Source organism: Miniopterus schreibersii, assembly GCF_964146895.1.
Source record: "Miniopterus schreibersii genome assembly, chromosome: 4".
Lineage (NCBI taxonomy): Eukaryota > Metazoa > Chordata > Mammalia > Chiroptera > Miniopteridae > Miniopterus > Miniopterus schreibersii.
Genome location: NC_138105.1, coordinates 28,888,367 through 28,910,187, shown reverse-complemented (window position 1 = coordinate 28,910,187; position 21,821 = coordinate 28,888,367). Strand labels below are relative to the sequence as shown.

Sequence of the window (21,821 nt, the reverse complement as noted above, 5' to 3'; positions counted from 1 at the left end):
TGTGCCTGATGATGTAGATTCAGAAGCTACAATAAAGGAATATTGATGTTAACTTGTGATTGTTAAAGACGCTTCCATGGTACAAAATAAGAGAAATGGTTTATAGAACATAAAAACAAGATTTCTGAGCAAGAGTCATTAACAATAGTATCTTCTGTATGATCCAAAAATATAAATGCAAAACAAGCATCTGATATTATGCTTTTAAGGTGCTTTCAATAGGCTGCCTAAGTAATGAACACCCCAATAATTATACTTATAGTTACCATATTACAAAAGCTTGAATTTTACTATGGTAAAAAGTTTAATTCAAGGATGAAAGAAACATTTAGTTGTATTCCGAAGTCATTTCCAGCTTACAATGGATTTATTGTTGGCTTTTGGTCTTCCATTGTCCAGACCAGTCAGTTTGAAAACAAGAAAAACCCAGAGACAGGGTAAAATTCAAGCATTTTCCTTTCCTACCATCAACTATATATATTGGTTGTTACCGTAAAATCCAACTGTAGCTTTTTCAGCCTCTGTGGCAATCTGTCACTTGTCAGGACTGCTCTGTGGTGTACTTTTTAACAACGGGGCCAAGTTTTGAGATCCATGGCACAACTGGACATGAATAACTACATTGGTTCCCTTGACATTTCCTGGCTCCCAAACCAAAAAAGTTCCTGTCCAATACTTTCTGCTCTTTTCTTTTTCTTCTCTCTCTCTCTCTCTTTTTAAAGACAGTTTGGGAGAGCTTTATAATAATAGCAGCATGATTAGAATGGGCCAACTGTCAGGGTGTTCCTTCACAAACATAATTTTTAATTGTTAAGTTGGACTTTTACATATTGGCTTTGAAGATGTGCGCAGTGCTCCTGAAGCTGGGGAATCTGAACTGAATGATTGTGTACCGGCAGGCAGAGAAGGGTTTCCATCCCACTATTTACTAGCTCTGTCATCTAACCTCTTCAGCTTCCTAAGCCTCAATTTCCTCTTGCCTAATGTGATGTTCACAACTGCCTGGGTAGTGACAAGCAAAGGAGATAACGTAGAAGAAAGTGTTGGTCAGTAAGTGTGCTTTTGATGGTGGATAACCGACTACCTGAGTGTGGTCGCTTAAACAATCCAGTCATTGAACTATCTTGCATAACCCGAGAAGCCTGGAAGTCATTCAGAAGATTTTGTGTTGTCTAGCGACCTGACCACGATGGGTGCTGCAACTCTAAGCATGAGTCTTCACACAAGAGTATCCAAGGTAGAAGGAAAGGAGGCAGGAAAAAGGGTCACCTTCTTGAGAGGCTTTCTCTTTTGAGTTGCGGGAAGATTTCCAGCATCTCTTAGCAGACTTCCCTCATAGCCACCAGACTTCCCTTAGAGCCAGAGCCAAGGCCCATGATCACCATGATCATGTCACTGGCTGGGGTAATGGGGTTGGCCAATCTTGATTCATCCCCTGAGGCTGGGCATATTGCCAGTGGAAGAGAACTGTGGCTCTGTGAGGAAGAAAGACTGGGAACTTGGCTACTGGGGAGCAACCAACAGTGTCAGGTGGGTGCCATAAAGTGTCACCACAGACGAGGACGGGGCAGTCAGCCATTGACCTGCCCCAGTTTTCATAACCAAACCGCCTTCCACTGCAGTGTTTCCCAAGCTCCCTGCTTTGGGAACACTTTTCAGCCACCCAGTTTCTGCTTCCCTCAGGGTCCTGTTCTCCAGCTCTGCCTCCAGCCATAGTCAAAGGCAAGGTTGCTGTGCTTGGGATTCTCTCTGGCACAGTCCTGTGCTTTGCAGTTTATGGTCTTTAACCCTTAAGCAGATGCTGTTCTGATCCCATAGTCACTGGCTGGAGTGGCCTCCACGCTGGGGATGGCACTCTAAGGCCCTGCTTTCCAACTTTTTCCACATCACAGAATACACAGGGGGATGGTAATGCTTATTCATCACGCTGCAGTGAGTGGAAGGGCTGCTCACTGGAGGCAGCTGGCCCAGTCGCTCTGAGGACAAAGGAGATTGGTGTACCCGAAACCATGTATGGGGCCCTGTACCGTTAGGTGTGCACAGGCAGCTCTGCTCCCGCTCCTCTTTGCACCCCCTTCCCTCAGCCATAGGCCCCTTGGCTTTCTCAGTAGCCACATCTCACCAGGGCCTCCAGATCCCCTTCCAGTGCATGTACAGTTAAGGTCATGGTCCCCAGAGCAGGATGTCCCTTCTACCCTCACTGATATCATCTCATTAGAATCAGCCTTTCCAGATGCTTTGGGATCCTTGTTCCTTCAAATAGCAATGTGACAGGACCCCAACTCAGACTGGCTTAAATTAAAAAGGGCATTTATTAGCTTGAGTAACTGAGACGTCCAGGGAAATGTCTGCTCGGGCACCGCTAGAGGTGGCTTGATCTTGCGTTTCACTGTACTGGCTCCATATTTCTCAGGATGCCCTCACTCTCCCAGGAAGTGGCAGGGCAGCTGCCTGCTTCCTGGTTCATAGGTGGCTGTCTTCTCATTGTGTCCCCACATGGCAAGAAGGGGTGAGGGAGCTCTATGGGGCCCCTTTAATAAGGGCACTAATACCAGTCATGAAGGCTCCACCCTCATGACCTAATCCCGAAGTCCCCACCTCCTAACACCATCACCTTGGCCTTGGGGATTAGGTTTCAACGTAGGAATTTGTGGGGACACAAACATTTAGTTCATAGCAGCCACCTGGGCTGTACGGCCCAGGCTGGTCATTGGCCCCTCAGAGCCCCAATTCGTGAGATGAGAACACCGCTCAGGCTGTCAGGAGGAGTCATAGTCCAGAGTAGAGAAGGGAGGCTGGGTGGAATGGCTTGGCCAGCAGAGGGTGAGCTCTGAGCACTGGGACCTGCTGTCCTTTCCTTCTCGGGCTCCACTGGGTATTGATATAATCCTCCACTTTCAGAGAAGCCCTCTCCTTCACCACATTTCTACAGGTTTCTCTCCTTTCTCTAATTCTAACCACCACCAGGAGGCATTGCTAGGTGTTGGTGAGAGACAGTTCTTTCAAATCTGCTCTCTGCCAGGCAGGTATAGACCCTTTTCTCTTTGCCCCTTGGCATGCTCATCAGCTCTCCAGCTGCTGCTGCTGCTGCTGAGAGATGACCACCTCCTCTATTGAGGATGTTAGACCCACTTTTGGAAATAGCACACCAACTCAGCAACCCTTTCCCACGCTCCTTTTTTTTTTTTAAACCCCCCCCCCCCCCACACACACACCAAGATGTATGTTGATTTAACATGATTAGGTTATTGACAATCTCACCACTCTACAACAAGGACTATTTAACTTTTGGCATCATCCATTCCAATTCTTATCCATAGACAGATTTACATTTACCTAATCCTTACTGCAGAGTGTACACCACTTACCTCTTGCTTGTATATATTTCATCTTGACATCAAAAACATTGTTGCAGGCCCAGCTGGTGTGGCTCATTGGTTGAACTTTGACCCGTGCACTAGGAGGTTGCTGTTTGCCTCCCAGTCAGGACACACACCTGGGTTGCAGGCTTGATCCCCAATAGGGGGGCTCAATCCCCAGGAGGCAGCCAATGGAATTTCTCTCTCTCCCTCTCCCTTCCTCTCTCTGTAATCAGTTTTTTAAAAGCACACCAAACGTTGCAGGTGCTGCACAATCTCTATGGTCATGTGTCATGACCGCAGAGGTTCCCATCAATGGCATCTGCATCCTGTACCAACCCAGCATCTAGGCCAGCTCCACATTTCTGTTGGCAGAGATAATGGTACAGCCAGTGGTTTTGTGGGCAAAGCCTCCTGTTATTCTTTAGGGTGTAGAGTAACTGCCCACAGAGGAACATCGTCAGGGCTTTGCGTCTTTGTTTTGATTTTGGAACATCTGAGTTTGTCCGTGACATACACGTTTATCTTCCTGTTGCAGACTGAAACTGTCACACCACTGTGAGGTCATGCTTCGAGCTTCATGATGAGCAAAGTGGATTCAATCCATCTTTTGGTTGAAATTTTATTTCAGTTGGATTTGTTGTTGTTAAAGCAGAAAGCAATCGATAACCAAGAAAGCCATATAATAAGAACTGGAAAAACCCTGGAGGTGTCATCTCAGAATCAGGCTCATTTGTTGGTTTGGTGCGGACCCCTCTCCCGAGCAGCATTTGGCAGTGCCGAGCGCTGCGCCGGGTCCCCGCTGTGACTTCCAACTCTGTGAACAAATGTAACTCAGCTAGGGAGCGTTCCCCGGAGGCCACACACAACCTCCAGCTCTCTCTCTGTTCGATTTTCTCCATGTGTAGGATCGGGATTAATCTTTAATTGTTGACAAAGGCACTCAGAAGACATCCCCTCATAATATCCGGAAACATATTTTAGGACTAAGCACGAACCATTAGGAAAAAAAATAAGTTTGCAGATGTCATTTTAAAGAAAGGCACATCAGTGCACTCCTAGAGGATTAGGGGGAACCATGAAGTCCCCCCCTTGTGCCTGACCTGGGCAAAAGGTTCACATACTTTTCCCTGTGTTTCTTAACAGCCCCCAAACCAGCCCCCCACCCCGCTATGAGGTAGCCTTCCCTTCCCAGAGTGGGGCAGTGACTTGCCCCAGGTGGCAGCATGTGCCTGGACGTGGGTAGCCTGACACCTCAACCCCATCCCTTTCTACAGTCTCCTGACAGACCCCCCCCCCCCCAGGGGGAAGCAGTCGTTTAGCTTGGAGCAGCAGCAGCTTCTTCCTGCCAGTGTGGACATCCTCAGTAGGTGGCAGACCCATAGGGTGGAGGGCAAGACTTTAGCTTTAAGCAGACCTGGGTTCACCTCTCAGCGCTACCATTTATTTCCCAGCTGTATGACTTTGGTAAATGGCTTGTTTTCCAAACTTCACTTTGCCCATCTGGTAAACGGGGGTTATCGTCCTTGCCCTAAGGTTTCTGTGGGGATGAAACTCGTTGATGTGACCGAAGTGTTTCAGCACATCACACAAATCCTGAAATGGCTGTTCTTATTAGAATGTTTTCTTTGACTGAATCCAGAAGGAATGCCTGTGTCTGTTTGCTAATTGGAGAGGAAGCCCCGTGGTTACACGGCTAACCTTAAGGTCCTTTTAACCCTGGGATTCTGCCAGCTTATTAAGACCATGCAGAAGTAAAAAAGGTGTTAACATATGTCCTGTCTCCCAGTCAGTGATGGAGAAATGTGACTTGGTTGTTGAAGAAAAGCAAAGACCTAATCAGCTTCATAACCCCATTTTTTCAGTCTCTTATTTGAGCAAAAGGAGCTTTTCCATTTAAATGAAAAAAGTTTCACATTTATGACCCAAATAAAAATCTAATTATTCATGAAAATTATTATATGGCTTTTTCATTGCAAAAGGTCTTTAAACACCTAGTAAATTTGCTTTGATTAATAGGTTTGTCCCCTTTTGTGATTACTCAATATGACACATACTTCCTCAAATGCTCATGAGCAACCTGGTGAACCAGTGGTCTCACACACATCTGCTTCAGTTCACATTGGTAAATGAGAACATTTTAATTTCTGATGTGGCCACAAAATCTGAGGAAAAAGTACTTTCAAATGGGTAATGTCAACTTCTAAAACTGAATTCGCTTCCAACTTTGGGTTGTGAAACAAATCATAAAGCAATTAGAATGTATTCTGGTGCTTTAGAAGACAGTTTAAATAAAATGTACTCAACTTTGGGCCTCCAAGGAGGATCATCACACACAAAAAGCAAAGTCTGTACATTTATTTAACTTGCCTTTTTGTGTGATGTATGGGCTGTTGTCATCTACAGCATCTTGTTTCCAGACCCAGGGGTGGTGCAAATGAAGGATAAGTTCACGGGGCAATGGGACTAGAGTGTGTGTGTTAGGGTGTATACATGTGAGATCAAGTGTGCATACATGTCAGCATGCATGTGTGTGCATATGTGAGTGCATTGTGTGAGTGTGTGCACACGTGAGTGCATTATGTGAGTGCATTATGTGAGTGCACACGTGTGCACATGTATGAATGTGTCTGTGTATATGAATGTGTGCGTGTGGGGGCAGTGTATGGGCAGGTACGTGTGTGTGCACACACAGGAACAATTGAAGGAAGTGGGAAGGGTGAGACCTGACCTCTTCGCCGCCCCACAGAAGTTGTCCTCCTAAAAGCCTCTCCAACTGGGCTCTAGAGTTAGAAGACCTGGGTTTGAGTCTGGAGCTGCCTACGATTAGTTGGCTTGGATGAATTAGTTGGCTTTTCCAAGCTTCCACTTCCTCCCCTGGAAAAAGGGTGCTTCACTTCATTTCTCTGAGAGAGAAGCCATGCACCTTTCCTGGGACTGCCCAGACAGTGACAGTGAAGGAGCTGTCACTTCCCTTCCTACCCACTCCCCACTTTGCTAATCCTAGCAGTCAGATGGCTGCCAGGACTATTAGCATTCAGTGCTAGGGGTCTTCCCCAGGGACAGATCCTCCTCCTTCCCACTCCTGTAAGCCCGCTCCCACCTTGCAGGCTTGGCTTTGAATGAGCTGAGCGGGAAAGAGATGCCTCATCACTCAGCCTGCAGGACCTGCTCATGAGCTTTCTTCTGGCCCCTTTATTTCAGTCCATTGGTGGGGCCCTTCTTGAAATAGTCACTTGTTTGACTGTCTGCGTCCTGCCACTCCATGCCCCAGGCAGGCCGTGTTCTCAACAGCATTTCCCTCCCGCTGCTCATCAACCCTCAATGCCTCTCAGGCCAATAAGGAGAAAACGCCTCACTCAGCCCAGCATCCGATCCTCCAGGCCCTTTCCACCGCCTCCCACTTTATTCCCCTTGGGGCCGGTGAGGAACCTGAGGGAGGTAAGTGAAGGTGGGGTCAGGTGCCTGGGAGACCCCATCTCAATCAGTTTGCTCAGGCTGCCATAGTAAAGCACCACAGTCTGAGTGGCTTAAACAACACAAATTTCTTTCCTCACAGTTCTGGTGGCTAGACGTCTGAGATCAAGGTGTCATCAGGGTTAGTGTTTCCTGAGGCCCCTCTCTTTGGCTTGCAGATGGCTGTCTTCTCCCTGTGTCTTCCCATGGCCCTTCCTCTGTTTATGTCAGCCTCCTAATCTCCTCTTCTTATAAGGATATCAGTCACATTGGATATCAATAATAACCTCATTTTACTTAATAACCATTTTAAAGATCCTATCTTCAAATATAGTCAAGTTCTTAAGGACTGGGGGTTAGGACTCTAACATATGAATTTAGGGGGACACAGTTCAGCCCCTAACACCACCTAATAAGACTAGACACATGAAGGGAAACTCCAGACACTGTGGACAGGACTGAGAGGGCAGTGGTCAGCGCGAAGCAGGTGGAACTCAGTGCTGGGATTTTTATTTATTTATTTTTTAATATATCTGTATTGATTTCAGAGAGAGGAAAGGAGGGGCAGAGAGAGAGATAGAAACATCAATGATGAGAGAGTCATTGATCGGCTGCCCAGCCCGCAACCCGGGCATGTGCCCTGACCGGGAATCGAACCCGGATCGTCTGGATCCTAGGTCGATGCTCAACCACTGAGCCACTCCCGGTCGGGCAGTGCTGGGATTTAAACAGGCCAGACATGGTCGGCTGGGCCTCTGGAGAAGACTGGCCATGGTGTGGAGAAGGCTTGGAGGCCTCTCCTCAACAGGTCAAAAGCCATGATGGAAACCATCCATTTCCCCTACAGGGGTGTTGATGAGATTTGTCAGACCAGAGTGGAGAACTTTAAAAGGCAGGTTCGATGGGAAGTGAAGTGTGTTTAAAAATAATGAGTGGGAACACAAATTAAAGATTACTGAAGAATTGCATTTTGTTTGCAGACCAACCCTTTCAAAACACATTAATGTATTTTGGGACTGAGCAGGGACCATTAAGGAAATGTTTGCCAATGTGGTTTGGAACAGAGTGACTCTGTGTGCCAATGGGAGTCCCTGATTAAACCCACATTCTTTAGAGAAAAGTTTCTGAGCTCCTGCCAAGTGCTTGGGTGGGGTTAGATGCTCTTGCCCACCTGACTGCAGCAAAGTTTACCTGGCACCAAGGCCGAACCTGAAGCTTAGTGTGGTGAACTGATGCTTTGTGAGCCCAGGACACCAGCTTCACAACCCCTGCCAAACCTGTGGGATCCATGGTGGGCTTTTTTGTTATTTGACTTTTTTAGGTATACTTGACATACAATTAACTGCACATATTTAAAATGTACAATTAGATATGTTTTGACATGTATACATATGTGAGACCATCTCCACAATCAAGATAATGGACACATTCATCACCCTTAAAAGTTTCTTCCTGCCTCCTTGAATTCTCTCCCTTCCATCCCTCCCCACCTACCACCAGGTGTTGCTGATTTCTGTCACAATTTATTTGTTTCCATTTTGTAGAATTTTTATATGAATGGAACCATGCACTCTTTTGGGGAGAGAAAGGGGTCTGGTTTCCTTCACTCACTATAATTATTGATAACTTATTTGCTATTTTTGCATATATCATTAGTTTATTCTTCTTATTACCGAGTATTATTATGAGGATATGCCACAATTTGTTTATCCATTCACTTGTTAATGGATATTTGAGTGATTTCCAGTTTTTGGCTATTACAAACAAAGCTGCTATGAACATTCATGCTCAAGTCTTTATACGGAATATGCTTTCATTTCTCGTGGGTATAAATACCTTGGAGTGGAATGGTTGATCATCTGATAGGTGTATGATTAACTTTTAAGAAACTGCCAAACTGTTGTTCAAAGCCATTGTATCATTTTACATTCCCACCAGCAGTATATGAGAGTTCATTTGTCATGTGACTTTTTTCTCTGTCTGCTTTTAAGATTTTCCCTTTATCACTGGTTTTAGGCAATTTAATTCATAATACCTTGGTGTAGTTTTCTTCATGTTTTTGTGCTTGAGTTTCTTTGAGATTCTTGGTTCTGTGGGTTTATATTTTTCATCAAATTTTGAAAATTTTTTTTGCCGTTACTACTTTAAATATATTTTTTTCCTGTACTCCTTCAGGGACTATAATTACACATATATTAGGACACTTGAAATCCCAAGTTCACTGATGTTATTCTCTTTCTTTCAAAATATTTTTTTCCCCTGTGAGTTCATTTTGGATAGTTTCTATTGCTGACTTCCAGTTCACTAATCTTTTGTTCTGCAATGTCTAATCTGCCATTAATCCTCTATACCCGATTTTTTTTCATCTCAGACATTATAGTTTTCATCTCTAGAATTTCAGTTTATGTCATTTAATATATTTGATGTCTCTACTTAACTTTCTGAATACATGCAGTGCAGTCAAAACCATTGTTTTAAGATCTTTGTGTGCTAAATTTAACATCTGTGGCAGTTGTGGGTCTGTTTCAATTAACTGATTTTTTCTCATTTTGGAACCTATTTTCCTGCTGGTTTATTACTGTATAATAAACCAGACATTATGAATTTTAACTCATTGGGTGCTAGATAGTTTTGTATTTTATTAATACTCATGAGCTTTGTTGTGTCACAGTTAAATTACTTGGAAATAGTTTGATCCTTTTGGGTCTTGTTTTTAAGACCCATTAGATGGGACCAGATATGTGTTTAACCCAGGGTTGATTATTCCCTACCACTGAGGCATGACCCTTCTTGGTTCTACTCTGTTTGAATAGGTGATCTTCCCAGTTCTGTATGAGATTGGGCACTGTTCCCTCTAATTCTTTGGGTGGTTCTTTTCTTGGTGTCAGGTCATTTTCTCACGTACATGTGCTGATCAGTGCTCTGCTGAATACCCAGGGGACCCTCACAGAGCTATGTGGTTTTCTGTGCACAGCTCTCACCTCTCAGGTCTACTGCTCTGCAAACTTGAACAGCCTGACACCCCTAGACTCCCATTCCATCTCTTCAATTCCAGAAGGCTGCCAGGTATTTCCTCTCGCTGTGCCACAACCTGGAAACTTTCCCCATGTAGGAAGCTGGAGCAGTTGTTTTCTGTGTCCTACTTGATACCAATGTATGGTCTCATATATTTTATTTGTGGGTTTTTGTTGTTGTAGTTGTTTGGGGTTTTGATGTTGTTTTAGGTAGGAGGTAAATCTAGTCATTGCTACGCCATCTTGCCTGGAAGTAGAAATCTATGATGTGGGCTTTTAAAAACTTTGTAATAATTTTAGATTTATAAAAATATATACCATACATGTGTAGATAAGCATAGTAAATCTGTCTAAAGTAAGAAATTAACTGTGATATAATCTTTGGCAGGCAGAATTCTAAGATAGCCCCCAAGATTCCAACCCTCTGGTGTATACACTTTGTATACTCCCCTCGCCTTGAGTATAGGTAGAATCTGTGATTATGATGGGATATCACTCCCATTAATGAGTTACTAATCAATTAACTTTGAGTTAATTACAAAGCTTATCCTCAGAAAGCTTATCATCTGACTTAATCAGATGAGCCCTTGAAAGGGACTGGGCCCTTCTTGAAATCGGAGAGATTTTAGACATGATAGGGTGTGTGGAGGGGGCCATATGGCAAGGAACTATGAGTGGCCTGTAGGAGCTGAGAGCAGCCCCTGGCCAGCAGCCAGCAAGAGAATAAGGGCCTCAGACCATAAGGAACCATATGAGCTGGAAAGACGACCCAGAGCTCCAGAAAGAAACACCCAGCTGACACATTGATTTCAACATCATGAGACCCTGAGCAAAGAACCAAGTTCATCTGTGTCCAGACTTCTGACCATGGAAACTCTAAGAGTAAATTTGTTCTGTTTTTAGCTGCTGATTTGGTGGCAGTTTTTTACTCAGTAATAGAAAACAGATACAATTACTATTAACTAAAAAGAACCAGGTCAAATTTATTAGTAACAATACCCTCCATTAAACAACAGGATCTCAATAAAGATTAATGTGAGGACCAGCATGAAGCCACAGGACCATTTTCACTACCTCCAGTTTTCAAGATGATTTAAAAATATATATATATGTTTTTATTGAATTTTTAAAGAGAGGAAAAGAGAGGAAGAGAGAGAAACATTGATGAGAGAGAAATATCGATTAGCTGCCTCCTGCACGCCCCTTACTGGGGATCAAGCCCATGCACCCTGACCAGAAATACAACAGGTGACCTCTTGGTGCGTGGGACAACCCTCAATCCACTGAGCCACACTGACCGGGCTCAAGATGATTTTAACACACCCATATTGTGTCTTGGTTGGAGGTGGTTAGAATTCTGGTTAAGCATAGATCTGACCCTGTGGCTCAGTTGGTTGGCTATTGTCCTATGCACCTAGAGGTTGCTGGTTCGACCCCTGGTAGAGGGAGTGAGGAGGCAGTGATCATGTTCCGTTCTCACATCAATGTTTCTCTCCTTTACCCTTCCCTCTCTCTCTAAAAATCAAGTTTTAAAAATATTTTTAAAAACAATAGATCTGTTATATGAAAAAAATTATATTTTTTCATATAATGAAAAAATGATGAGGCTGTAGTATCCAGAATATATAAAAACTCTTACAACTCAGTAACAAAAAGACAAACAACCTAATTTAAAAATGGGCAAAAGATTTGAATACACATTCCTTCAAAAAAAATATACAAATGGTCAACAAGCATAGGGAAAGAAGTTCAACATCATTAGTCATTAGGGAAATGCAATCAAAACCACAGTGAGTCCTGGCCAGTGTTGCTAAGTGGTTAGTGTCACCCGCACACTGAAGGGTCTTAGGTTCAATTCCCAGTCAACGGCACATACTTGAGTTGCAGTTTCATCCCCAACTGGGTTGGGATGTGTACAGGAGGCAACCAATCAATGTGTCTCTCACATCGATGTTCCTCTCTCTCTTTCCCACTCTCTTCCTCCCTTTCACTCTCTCAAAAAAAATCAATGGAAAAAATATCCTCTGGTGATGATTAACAAAACAAAAAAAGAAAGAAAGAAGCACAATGAGATACCACTTCACATCCACTAAGATTTGTTGGTGAGGATAGGAAGAAATTGGAACCTTCACACTGTGATGGTGAGAATGTAAAATGGTTTATCCACCATGGATAAGTTTGGTGGGTCCTCAAAACGTCAAATATGGAATTACTTACTATATGCCCCAGCAATTCCCCTCCTGGGTATATACTCAAAACAACTGAAAACAGATACTCAAACAAATATATGTACATATGCTCATGTTTATAGCAGTACTACTCACAATAGCCAGAAAGGAGAAACAGCCTAACTGTTCATCAATGAATATATGGATAAACAAATTGTGAGATAGATGTACAATGTGATATTATACAGCCGTAGAAAGGAATGATACAAAATGGATGAATCTCAAAAACATGCTAAGTGAGAGAAACCAGACACAAAAGATCACATATTATGTGATTTTGTTTATATGAAATACCCAGAATAGGTCAATCCACAGAGACAGAGAGCACATTGATGGCTGAAGGAGGGACAAATGGGAAACAACTGCTTAATGGGTACAGGATTTCCTTTTGGGGTAATGGTAACACTTTGGAACTAGATTGGGAGAACTAGAGAAAAGGGATGGTTGCACAACATTATGACTTCCCTAAATGCTTCCCCAAATTGTTCATTTGAAAATGATTAATTTTATGCTATGTGAATTTCACCTCAATTTAAAAAAAATAATAGATCTGTTATAGAAAATAACAAAGTTATGTCTTAATTGGTGGTAAGGGACTTTGTGATCCTACAACCCATTTTTTTTTTTTAAGTGAACTATGGACTTTATTTAGCTCTTACTAGGTTTTCTTCTAATGTCCTTTTCTTATTCCAGGATCCCATCCAGGATACCATATTGCATTTAGTTGTCGTGTCTCCTTTAATCTATGACACTTTCTGAGTCTTTCCTTGTTTTTTTATGCCCTTGTAATTCCAAAACATATTGGTCAGACATTTTGTAGAAAGTTCCTCAGTTTGGGCTAGTATGCTATTTCTCGTGATTAGATTAGGTTGTAAGTGTTTGGAAAGAATACCTCTAAGGTGGATTGCCATTGTCATGGCATTGTGTCAGGGGTCCATGCTGTCGAATGACCTGTCACTGGTGACATTAACCTTGATCGCTTGGTTACAGTGGTATCTACCAGAGTTCTCCATTATGAAGTTACTCTTTTCCTTTCCCTACCCTGCTCTTTGAAAGTGAGTCACTAACTTCAGCCCACACTCAAGGAGAGGGGATTTTAGCTCCATCCCCTGGAGAGGGAAATATCAACATATGTTATTTGGAATTCTGTAAGGAAGATTTGTCTCTTCCCATTTATTTATTCATTCAATCATTTATTTCATTATGAACGCATGGATTTTTAATTTATTATTTATAATTCAATACTACATTATTGATTTTGTTGCTTAAATTGTTCCAGCTTTGGCCATTTTGAGCTCTTTCAGGTTGGTTTTGTGTTTCTTTGATGTACCTCCCCCCTTTCTTTATAAAAGCACTTCCTTTCTGGCACAAGATACTCTAGTCTCCTCCTGAATTTTTCTGCCCTGGCCCTAGAATCAGCCATCTCTCCAAGGAATTCTGGTTTCTTTTATTGGAGAATGGTATTTAGCAACCAAGATCTAGGCACTGGGTATGCTTGTTACTACGGGGTCGTCATTGGTCATAGGCCCTTTCTGCAGACAACAGAGTATGTATGTGTGTATATTCACCCCTCTATGTACACACACCTATAATGATTTCTGTATGCATCTGTCTATACACATAAACATCACCTCACAGTAATGCCTCTAATTTGACAACACAGGGTTCATTCTAGCTTTCCCCTTTTGCTTATTTATAACTCCTTTCTTGGACAGTGAACCTACCTGTCATTACCCAGAGTTTATTCACTTATTTGTTCAACCCCAATATATATGTAAAGTAGTTTCAAAATTGCTACCCTGTGCCCAGTGAGAAACATCTTTACCCACTAGAGTGTAGCATTTATGTACAGTTTCTTTGGTCTTCAGCCTTACAGTTATCAATTGAAACACCATTTTGCAAAGTTACTTAGGTCAGCTACATGATTTTGCCCACCACCTTCAGTGAGGTTACGTCATACAATTTTTTAATAGTTAGATTCATTTGTCTCAGCCTGCATTCCATCCTGGGATTCTCCAACATTAAGGTTGACTTTAAAAAAAATGATTAAAAAATTATTATCCATTAAAGTTTATTCTTGATGATATACAGTCCTATAGTTTTTGACAAATGCATAGTCATATACACTTTCCCAACCCATACTTAACAGCTTCATAACCCTCACATCTCCACACATCTCCTGTACTTCCTTATCCCCCCCCAACCTTTTGCAACCACTGATCTGATTTCTGTTCTTATAGTTTTGTATGGCCTAGTTTTTTTTAAAAAATTAAATGTATTGGGATGACATTGGTTACCCCAAGATTATATAGGTTTCAAGTGTACATTTTTATGATACATGATCTGTATATTGCATTGTGTACCCACCACCCAAAGTCAAATCATCTTCCGATGTATGGCCTAGCATTTGATAACTTTTTTTTTTTTATACATGAAAATTGCTTGTAGGCAAAGGTTGTCTCGTTTTGTGATTGGAGTTAGTTGATACCAGGATTCAAGTCCAGCCCTGACACTTACGATGCCTTCTTTAAATGGGTATAATAATAGCCCCACCCTCTAGAAGGACTAAATGAGATAACATCTGTTGGCACAGTACCTGGCACATGATAAGTCACCAGTAATCGTGACAACAGTACTTTATATCTGTTGTCCTCTTCATCACCAAGATCATCATCACCCCCGGGGGGGTGGTTATAAGAAAAAAGAATGCTAAAAAGGAAACGCTGCCCTCTTTGGCTGCTGGTGGCCTTGAGAATGTGTGCATGGGCCCTCCTTTGGGGGCGGAAGGAGGGCATCGGGATGTGGCTGGACAGACAGGGTTTCATTTTCTCCATAAGCCTTCCCTCTGCTGCATAGTAGTAGAGTTGATACTGGAATTGGGTCTTCCTGAGGAGACAATCATCTGTCCATCATTCAAAAATTGTCCTCAACAGGGAGATTTCAGGGCTTCATTTTGGCTTTTCTTCTACTTCCAAGATTTAATTTATTTAATTTATTTTTCTTCTGAAAAGATGGTATTACAACACAGAAAGAACTTTTAAAGAAGTAAATCACCATAATTGCAACACCCAAGTGAATGGATGTTTGCTAGTTGCTGCGACCCCATGCCTGAATTTTTACACAGATGTAGACATTTTATTTACTTATCATAAACATTTTTCCTTGTTGCTACATAGTCTTCATTATGCTACTTTATGAAGATATGACAGTTTCATCAAGGGGTCTCACAGTCCCTCCCAGTGTTTTGAGGCACAACTTCCTCATGAATACATTTTTTAAATTTATTTTTTGCTTCTGCTCATTTATTTCCTTAGGAGTATGTTCTCTAAAGAAGGAATTTTTTTCAAAGGATAGCAATATCTTTGTGGCTTTATTTGGAGCATTTTACAGAAATAAATCATTACGTCGTTTTTCATATGTTAATTCATATTTCATCAAAACGTAACCATTCGAAGATGTGATAGAAAATCTGGTGAAATGTTCCAGACTAGCAGCACTCCAACAGCTCATTAATAAATTTATCATCTGACCATGTAACGCTGTTTTGAAAATCATGATTTTTCCCTGATTAACTTTCCCTCTGTTCTCGCCACTCCTTCCTCAAAACTTCAAGTCCTCCTGCTCCTCCTCAGAACTTCTGGAGGGAATGCTCCCCAAGTCTCCCTCTTTTCTCAGAAACTCATCCTTTGTTTACTTTTGGAGTTAGGACTTGTTTGCATATGTAAAACCAGGACCATATTGTTTGCAGATGCAAGGGGCGCTGCCAGATAATTGAATGTAAAAAGTTGAGGCTTTTAAGTCATTTCTTACAAACCTGTACACAAAAGAATATTTTCTTAAAATTAAAAAAAAAACAGCATGGAAATAAAGATTGTGAGATTTAGTTTCTAATTCAAACATTTCCCTCTGTGTTCTTAGTAGGGACAGTTGCAAACCCACAGAAAGTTAAGGACCTAGAAGTGGAGGAGGGGCCTAGAAGTGGGAGAGGGGAGAGGATTAGGAGATAAAACTTTGCAGATTCACCGTCTGATCCAGAAAGATGAATGCATCTTAGAATAAATGACAGAACAAAAATTCAATACCAGTAATTTATGGTCCCTCTACTAGCAGTAACAGTAAGTTGTTTTTTTTTTTACCCTTTCATCAATAATTTCCTGTTTAGCCTTTTATTTTAACATGAGAGTAGCTTAAATGTAATTGTGTTTCCTATCAGTATTTGATAGAGCCCCCTTCCCCTTTAGGGCATTGGCCCAGATGTGATAGCAGTTGTTAAAAGGTACAGGTTTTTTAGTATTACATGCTTTTGTTTAAAAAGGGGGGGGGGGATGTTGGAGATTAGTGAGGCTTCTAGTCTGTCCAGCAACGATAAAAACAGATGAGAGCTCCACCAACAAATTGGCTTAAACTAGAAAGCTGCATTGTTTTTCCAGGTAAATTTTGAAATCGCTAATAGTATCTGCAGATGCAATAGTGAGAAAGTGAGTTCTGAGGTTCCACCCTTGTTCGCATGCACAGGCAGCTCTGCAGCGTTGGGCTCAGTGCTGCAGTGCTCCAGGGACCAGTGTAGCAGGCCGGGGCTGGGGCGGTGTTTGCCGTGCCAGGTGTGGAGCTAATCCTCCGGTAACAATCCCACCCCCCTGATGGGAGCCCTGGAGAAGCTTTGGGGGGTTAGAGTCTGGGGGGCGCTTCTGGGGGATGAGGGTCTGTCTGAGTTGCTTGCGGGTCGCTCTGGGCCAGGTGGGTGGCTCCAGCACAGAGCAGGAGTGTGTTGCAAGGTGGGGATCTGAAGTGGGGCTGAGAACCTGGCGTCCGGCCCTGGCCACATTAAGATTTTGGAGGCCTCGTGGGCCAGAGAGGTGCGGTGAGGGCGGAGAGGCTGGGCGCATTTAAAGGCAGCACCCTATTCCCTCTGCCTGTCGTGGCTCTGCTTTCACACTCCTCCACCAAGGTGTCATGACCGCACATCTGCATGTTCCCTCAAAACTTGGCCTTAATTCCATCTGCTGTCTGTTGCCCATCTGGAAAACGAGGGTGACTGGTGGACAGGGATGGAGGCTTTGCAGGCGGCTGGACCTAACCTGGTTGTGTGTTTTTTGTCTCTGGCTCCTGGTCCTGGGCTGCTCCAGCCAGAGACAATACAGGACTTGGCTGGAGTCCTGTCTTCTGTGAAAATTCCTGGCGTGGTCTCAAGGGCTCAGGACCAGGGTGCCCGTCTCACCTCCTCTAAAGCAGTGCTTTAAAAGTTACGTGTTCATGTTTGAAACTGAAGTACCCCTTCCGCCTGCGGTAGTGCATTTTTCACTAATGTTAACACTAAGGTTGCTTTGTTTTGCTTTTAGGGAGGTTTTGGGGTTTTTTTCTAGAGAAAAGTTAATACTTTGCATATTCTTGTCAGGACTCAAGCCTAGGCTGGTTTGGGGGTTGTGGACCAGTTGCTTTGCTTTCCTAAACCTAGACTTGGGATTTGGGACTAATTTCTTTTCTCTTTTGCACCTTGTGTCTGCTCAGCAAGGCAGGAACAATAATTTGGGTCTTAGGGGTTACTCTTAGGGGCAAATCAGGCAGTAATGGTGCCAGGGCTGTACTGTGAGTTATCATAATATTAGAGCTGTGACTTCTGACTTGATTTCTGTGGTAACTTTCCCTTCACCTAAATCTAGCACAGGGCTGGGCATCTTGTTGAACTGTACAGAACCAAATTTTCTATGCCAAGCATCCCCACAGGCAAGAAGAAAGGAAAAAAGTCATCATGGTGGGTTGGGCCTGGGCAGCGGGTCTGAGCTGGGTGGGCTGGGAGGGACTGCAGACGGTGCCATCTGAGCACTGAAACCTGCAGCGAGGGCCCTGCCGGCCTCCGGGCCCTGCCCTCCCATTTTCACGCTGACTGCACCGTCATTTTGGCTTTTTTTAATTTGTGTTTGAAAATACCGTAACAAAGCGGAAACCTGCCGCCTTCTTTTCAGGGACTCTGGAGTAATTGCTCAGTGTTTATTTTTGTTTCTCCTCTCATTCCAAAACTGTCTGTAGAATTTAATGACCTATTAAAAATGTCCTTAAAAATACCCCCACCACTGTCGATCGATCTTTTTGATACATTGGTTTTTGCTGGTTTTTCCACTTTTACCCCTCTGTGCTCTCAAACTCATCCTCATTTTTCCCCCTTTTCTTCCTGGTTCAGAAGTTGGAGGGACTAGTCAAGCTCCGGACTGTTCGGGAAGCGCCGACCGAGTGCATCTGCCCCCCAGGTAAGTGGACATTTGATCCTTGCTGGCTCCTGACTTCTGTAGGCCTGGCTTCTCTCTTGGTCTGTTCAAAACTGCCGAGGACATGGTTGAGATTATTGCTTTGAGTCTTAGGCTGGTATGTTGTACCTTGTGGCCCATCCTGGGGCCTTTTTCCTACATCTTCCCTGGCTGGCATGTCACTAGTCAAAGATCACAGCATGATTGACCACTTTGGTTTGATGGGGATGATGGTATTGGTGGGGGAGCTAAGAACCATTAGAAATGACTTATAATGAAGGCTCAGATGCTAGGAAAGTACCAGCCAGTCCATTCTGAAGATGGAAAAACAGGCACGAACCAGCCATGGGGTGTTATCATTGTGACCTTAGGTCTATTTCAGATTTTGGAGGGTGAGGTGATAAATAATTTGGCCAAATAGTTTTTTTGTTTTCATTTCTTTTGATGGAGGTAGAGTAAGGGAGCAGGAAACATGGTCTGAATTATTCAAATAATCATCTCTCTCTCTTGGGTGTTGTTGGTGAAGACCAGCATAGCTGTGAACAGAACCAGGACTGGTTGATTCCTAACCCATGTGGCTCAAATCCTGATTCATATCAGGTCTTCCAGTTGTCCTCATGGGAGCTTTGCACAGACGACCACTGAGAATTTAAGTGTGTAGTTTTAGCCCCAGCATTTTTAGAGTTAGCATTAACCTCTCAGGATGGTGTGTAATACAGTGAATGAGTGGGAAGTCATAAGATTTCCCAGACTTCTCTCCATGTTGGACAAGGTGACAGAACACGGATCATAGCAGCTGAGCCAGTGACCCTTGTCCTTACTGTTACGCCTTCCATTAGCCAGGTTGCATGGCATTTCCCAATCTCCTTTGCTGGTCTAGAAACCAACCTCAGTGATAATCAACATCTCAAGGTTGGGAGATGCCCTGGATGTCTGCAAAGGTGGACCTCCTGGTGTGAAAATTCAGTCTCTGGAGGCCCAGCAGCACAGGACTTGATGGTCCAGCTTGAGCTAGCTTTTAATAATAGGACCTCCAAGGTTTTGATAGGAAAAGGGACATGACAAGTAATGACACCATTACTTGTTCAATAAGTCAGAAGTTGCAATTCAGTGTGGGGGAAAAATCCAGACTCACAAATGAATTTTTGGTTGATCTGCAAAATGTATAAAATGGGAATGATTCCTCTTCCCCACCTCCCCTTCTTTCTAAGTGTTGTATGGATGTAAATTCGTGTGAGTTATGTGGATAAGTGTTTTTTAAACTGGAAAATACAGTGCATTTGTAAGATATGTTCTGTGGGTTACAGCAGAGTTTTGAAATGTTGAACTAGCATAGACTTGAATAAAAACCACTGGAGTGAAGTTTTTGTTTCAGCTATTTCTATTTTAGGCATGACCTGGATGGTGAAGTGAACTGGGTTTCATGCTGTGGGTTGCTGACAGGAAGTTTGAAAATCCCAAATACAAATGACAGACTGACAGGGAGGAGGAGGCAGGGAGTGGGCACGGAGCTCCTGAATAAGTCCGGGCCAGGTCCAAACCTTGGTCTCCCACTTATTAACTATAGAGTCTTCTCCAAAAAATGATGGCACTATGGGAGTGGGCTCTGTAGGTTTTTTTGAAGTCATAGAGCAAATATAGTCAAAGCCCATGACCCAGAGGCAGTCCTGTGTCCTGTCTTTCCTTAGGGGATCCCAAACCACAAAGAGAGGGTCTAAGAGGGTCTCAGGGAAGATCGTGGAGGCTAAAAGGCTGATCAAAACCTCTAGTCCCACTGACAAGAGGACAGTGACCTCCCCTGCTCTCTGAGGGGGGCCTGCTGGCAGTCAGCACTGTGCTGCTGTTGTCGAAGGGCCCGTGGCTGCCATCGAGCCATCTTGGCAGCTGTGGTCGGTGTGGCCAGGCTCCGATGCACACTCATGCCCATGCCTGCTACACTTTCTCTCCTGTCACTTCGAGCTGGAGGACTCACTTGGGCCCTTTGGACCAGAGCCCTACATTGATGCAAAACCCCGGAGGCTGGCACATTCTCCAACAGAGGCCTTTTCTCCAACACCAGAAGCCTTAACTCATTCCCTTTCTCCCCGGCTCTGATCAGGGAGATCCCTACAGACTTTTGGAGTCCAGACACACAGACCACCCTCCACAGCTTGGGTCTCCATCTGATTTGAGATATCCTCAGATCCCCCGGCCTGGCTCCTTCCCACGCCTGGAGGACAGTGTAATCTTTTGTCAGATCCTAGGATGCAGCAGACAGATAATCGAGGCCAGAGAAGTGGGCAGCTTGTCTGTGTGTGCTGTCCATTGTGAAGCGGCGCTCTGGGGGAGCCATGAGGCTGAGAGGAGGGGCGGGCTGTTGCTCCTGCCTGAGTCAGTGGCGGGGGACTGGCAGGGCTGGGCCCTGAAGTAGTCCTGTGACTTTGGACAAGTGAGGCGCCCTCGAGCCTTCTACCCCTCATCTATAAAATGATGTAGTGGGCTGAATTGTGCCCCCCTAAAAGATACGTTCCAGCCTTAACCCCCATTCTTATGAATGTGGCCCTATTTGGAAAGAGGGTGGGGCAAAAGTAGATTTACAGTTGTTCATATAGAAAATAATACAATAATTAATAAATAATTCTGGAATAAACTGTGTTTTGCATACTCACAACTATAAACCTACTTTTGCCCCCCCTCCCCCAGGGTCTTTGCAGATATAATTAAGTTAAGGATATCGAGATGAGATCACTCAGAATTTAGGGTGGGCCCTAAATTCAATGACAAGTGTCCTTATAAAATACAGGAGAGAGAGATTTGAGACACAGAGACACACAGAGGGGAAGGCCATGGGAGGGCGGAGGCAAGATCAGACAAGCCCAGGACCTCAGAAGATTAATCACAGCCACCAGAAGCTGGAGGGAGCATGGAAGGGCTTCTCCCTCGGAGCCTCCAGAGGGAACCCACCCTGCTAACATATTGATTTTGGGTTTCTGGCCTTCAGAACTGAAGAGGAGAAGTTTCCATCATCTTAAACCACCCAGTTTGTGGTAATTTGTTGCAGCAGTCTTAGGAAATTAAAACAAATGGGAATAATAATCATCTTGAAGACCTTACAAGGTTGCTGAGAAGATTGAAATGTGAGGGACAGAGGAGCCTCCTGCGCCACCGAATGTGGGTCAGGTGTGAGCATGAATGAGGTGTGAGTGTGGCTCAGGTGTTCGGGCTGCGACCTGGGAGGCCCCTGAGGCTGCTGTTCTCATACCTGCCCTTGAAGCATCTCCTCTGCCTTCCACAGAAACTCCCAGGCTTTAGACAGTGCAACTTACCAATGTCCCTTGGGTATCCCAACACCTCCCTATGTTAACTGTGCATTTAAATGTTTTCAAAATGTGTTTAAAGTTTTAAAATGTTTAACTTTGAGTAGGAAATAATATATGATGTGATAAAACAATTCAGGTACTACCAAAGATTACATGTGAAAAAGACACCCCGCGCCCCACCCTGTTTTCCTGCTCCCCTTTCCAGGGGCTGTTACCAGTTGGC

At 43.7% G+C, this 21,821-nt stretch overlaps 1 protein-coding gene across 2 annotated transcripts in view; it reads left to right on the top strand.

The window, feature by feature from the left end:
• The window catches only part of COL23A1 (collagen type XXIII alpha 1 chain), a 306,121-nt gene that overhangs the window by 3,063 nt on the left and 281,237 nt on the right, over positions 1-21,821 (top strand). For both annotated transcript variants that reach the window (XM_081136445.1, XM_081136444.1), the window contains exon 2: positions 18,236-18,302. In XM_081136445.1, coding sequence (XP_080992571.1) covers positions 18,236-18,302 — 67 coding nt within the window. The remainder of the gene's footprint in view (positions 1-18,235; positions 18,303-21,821) is intronic.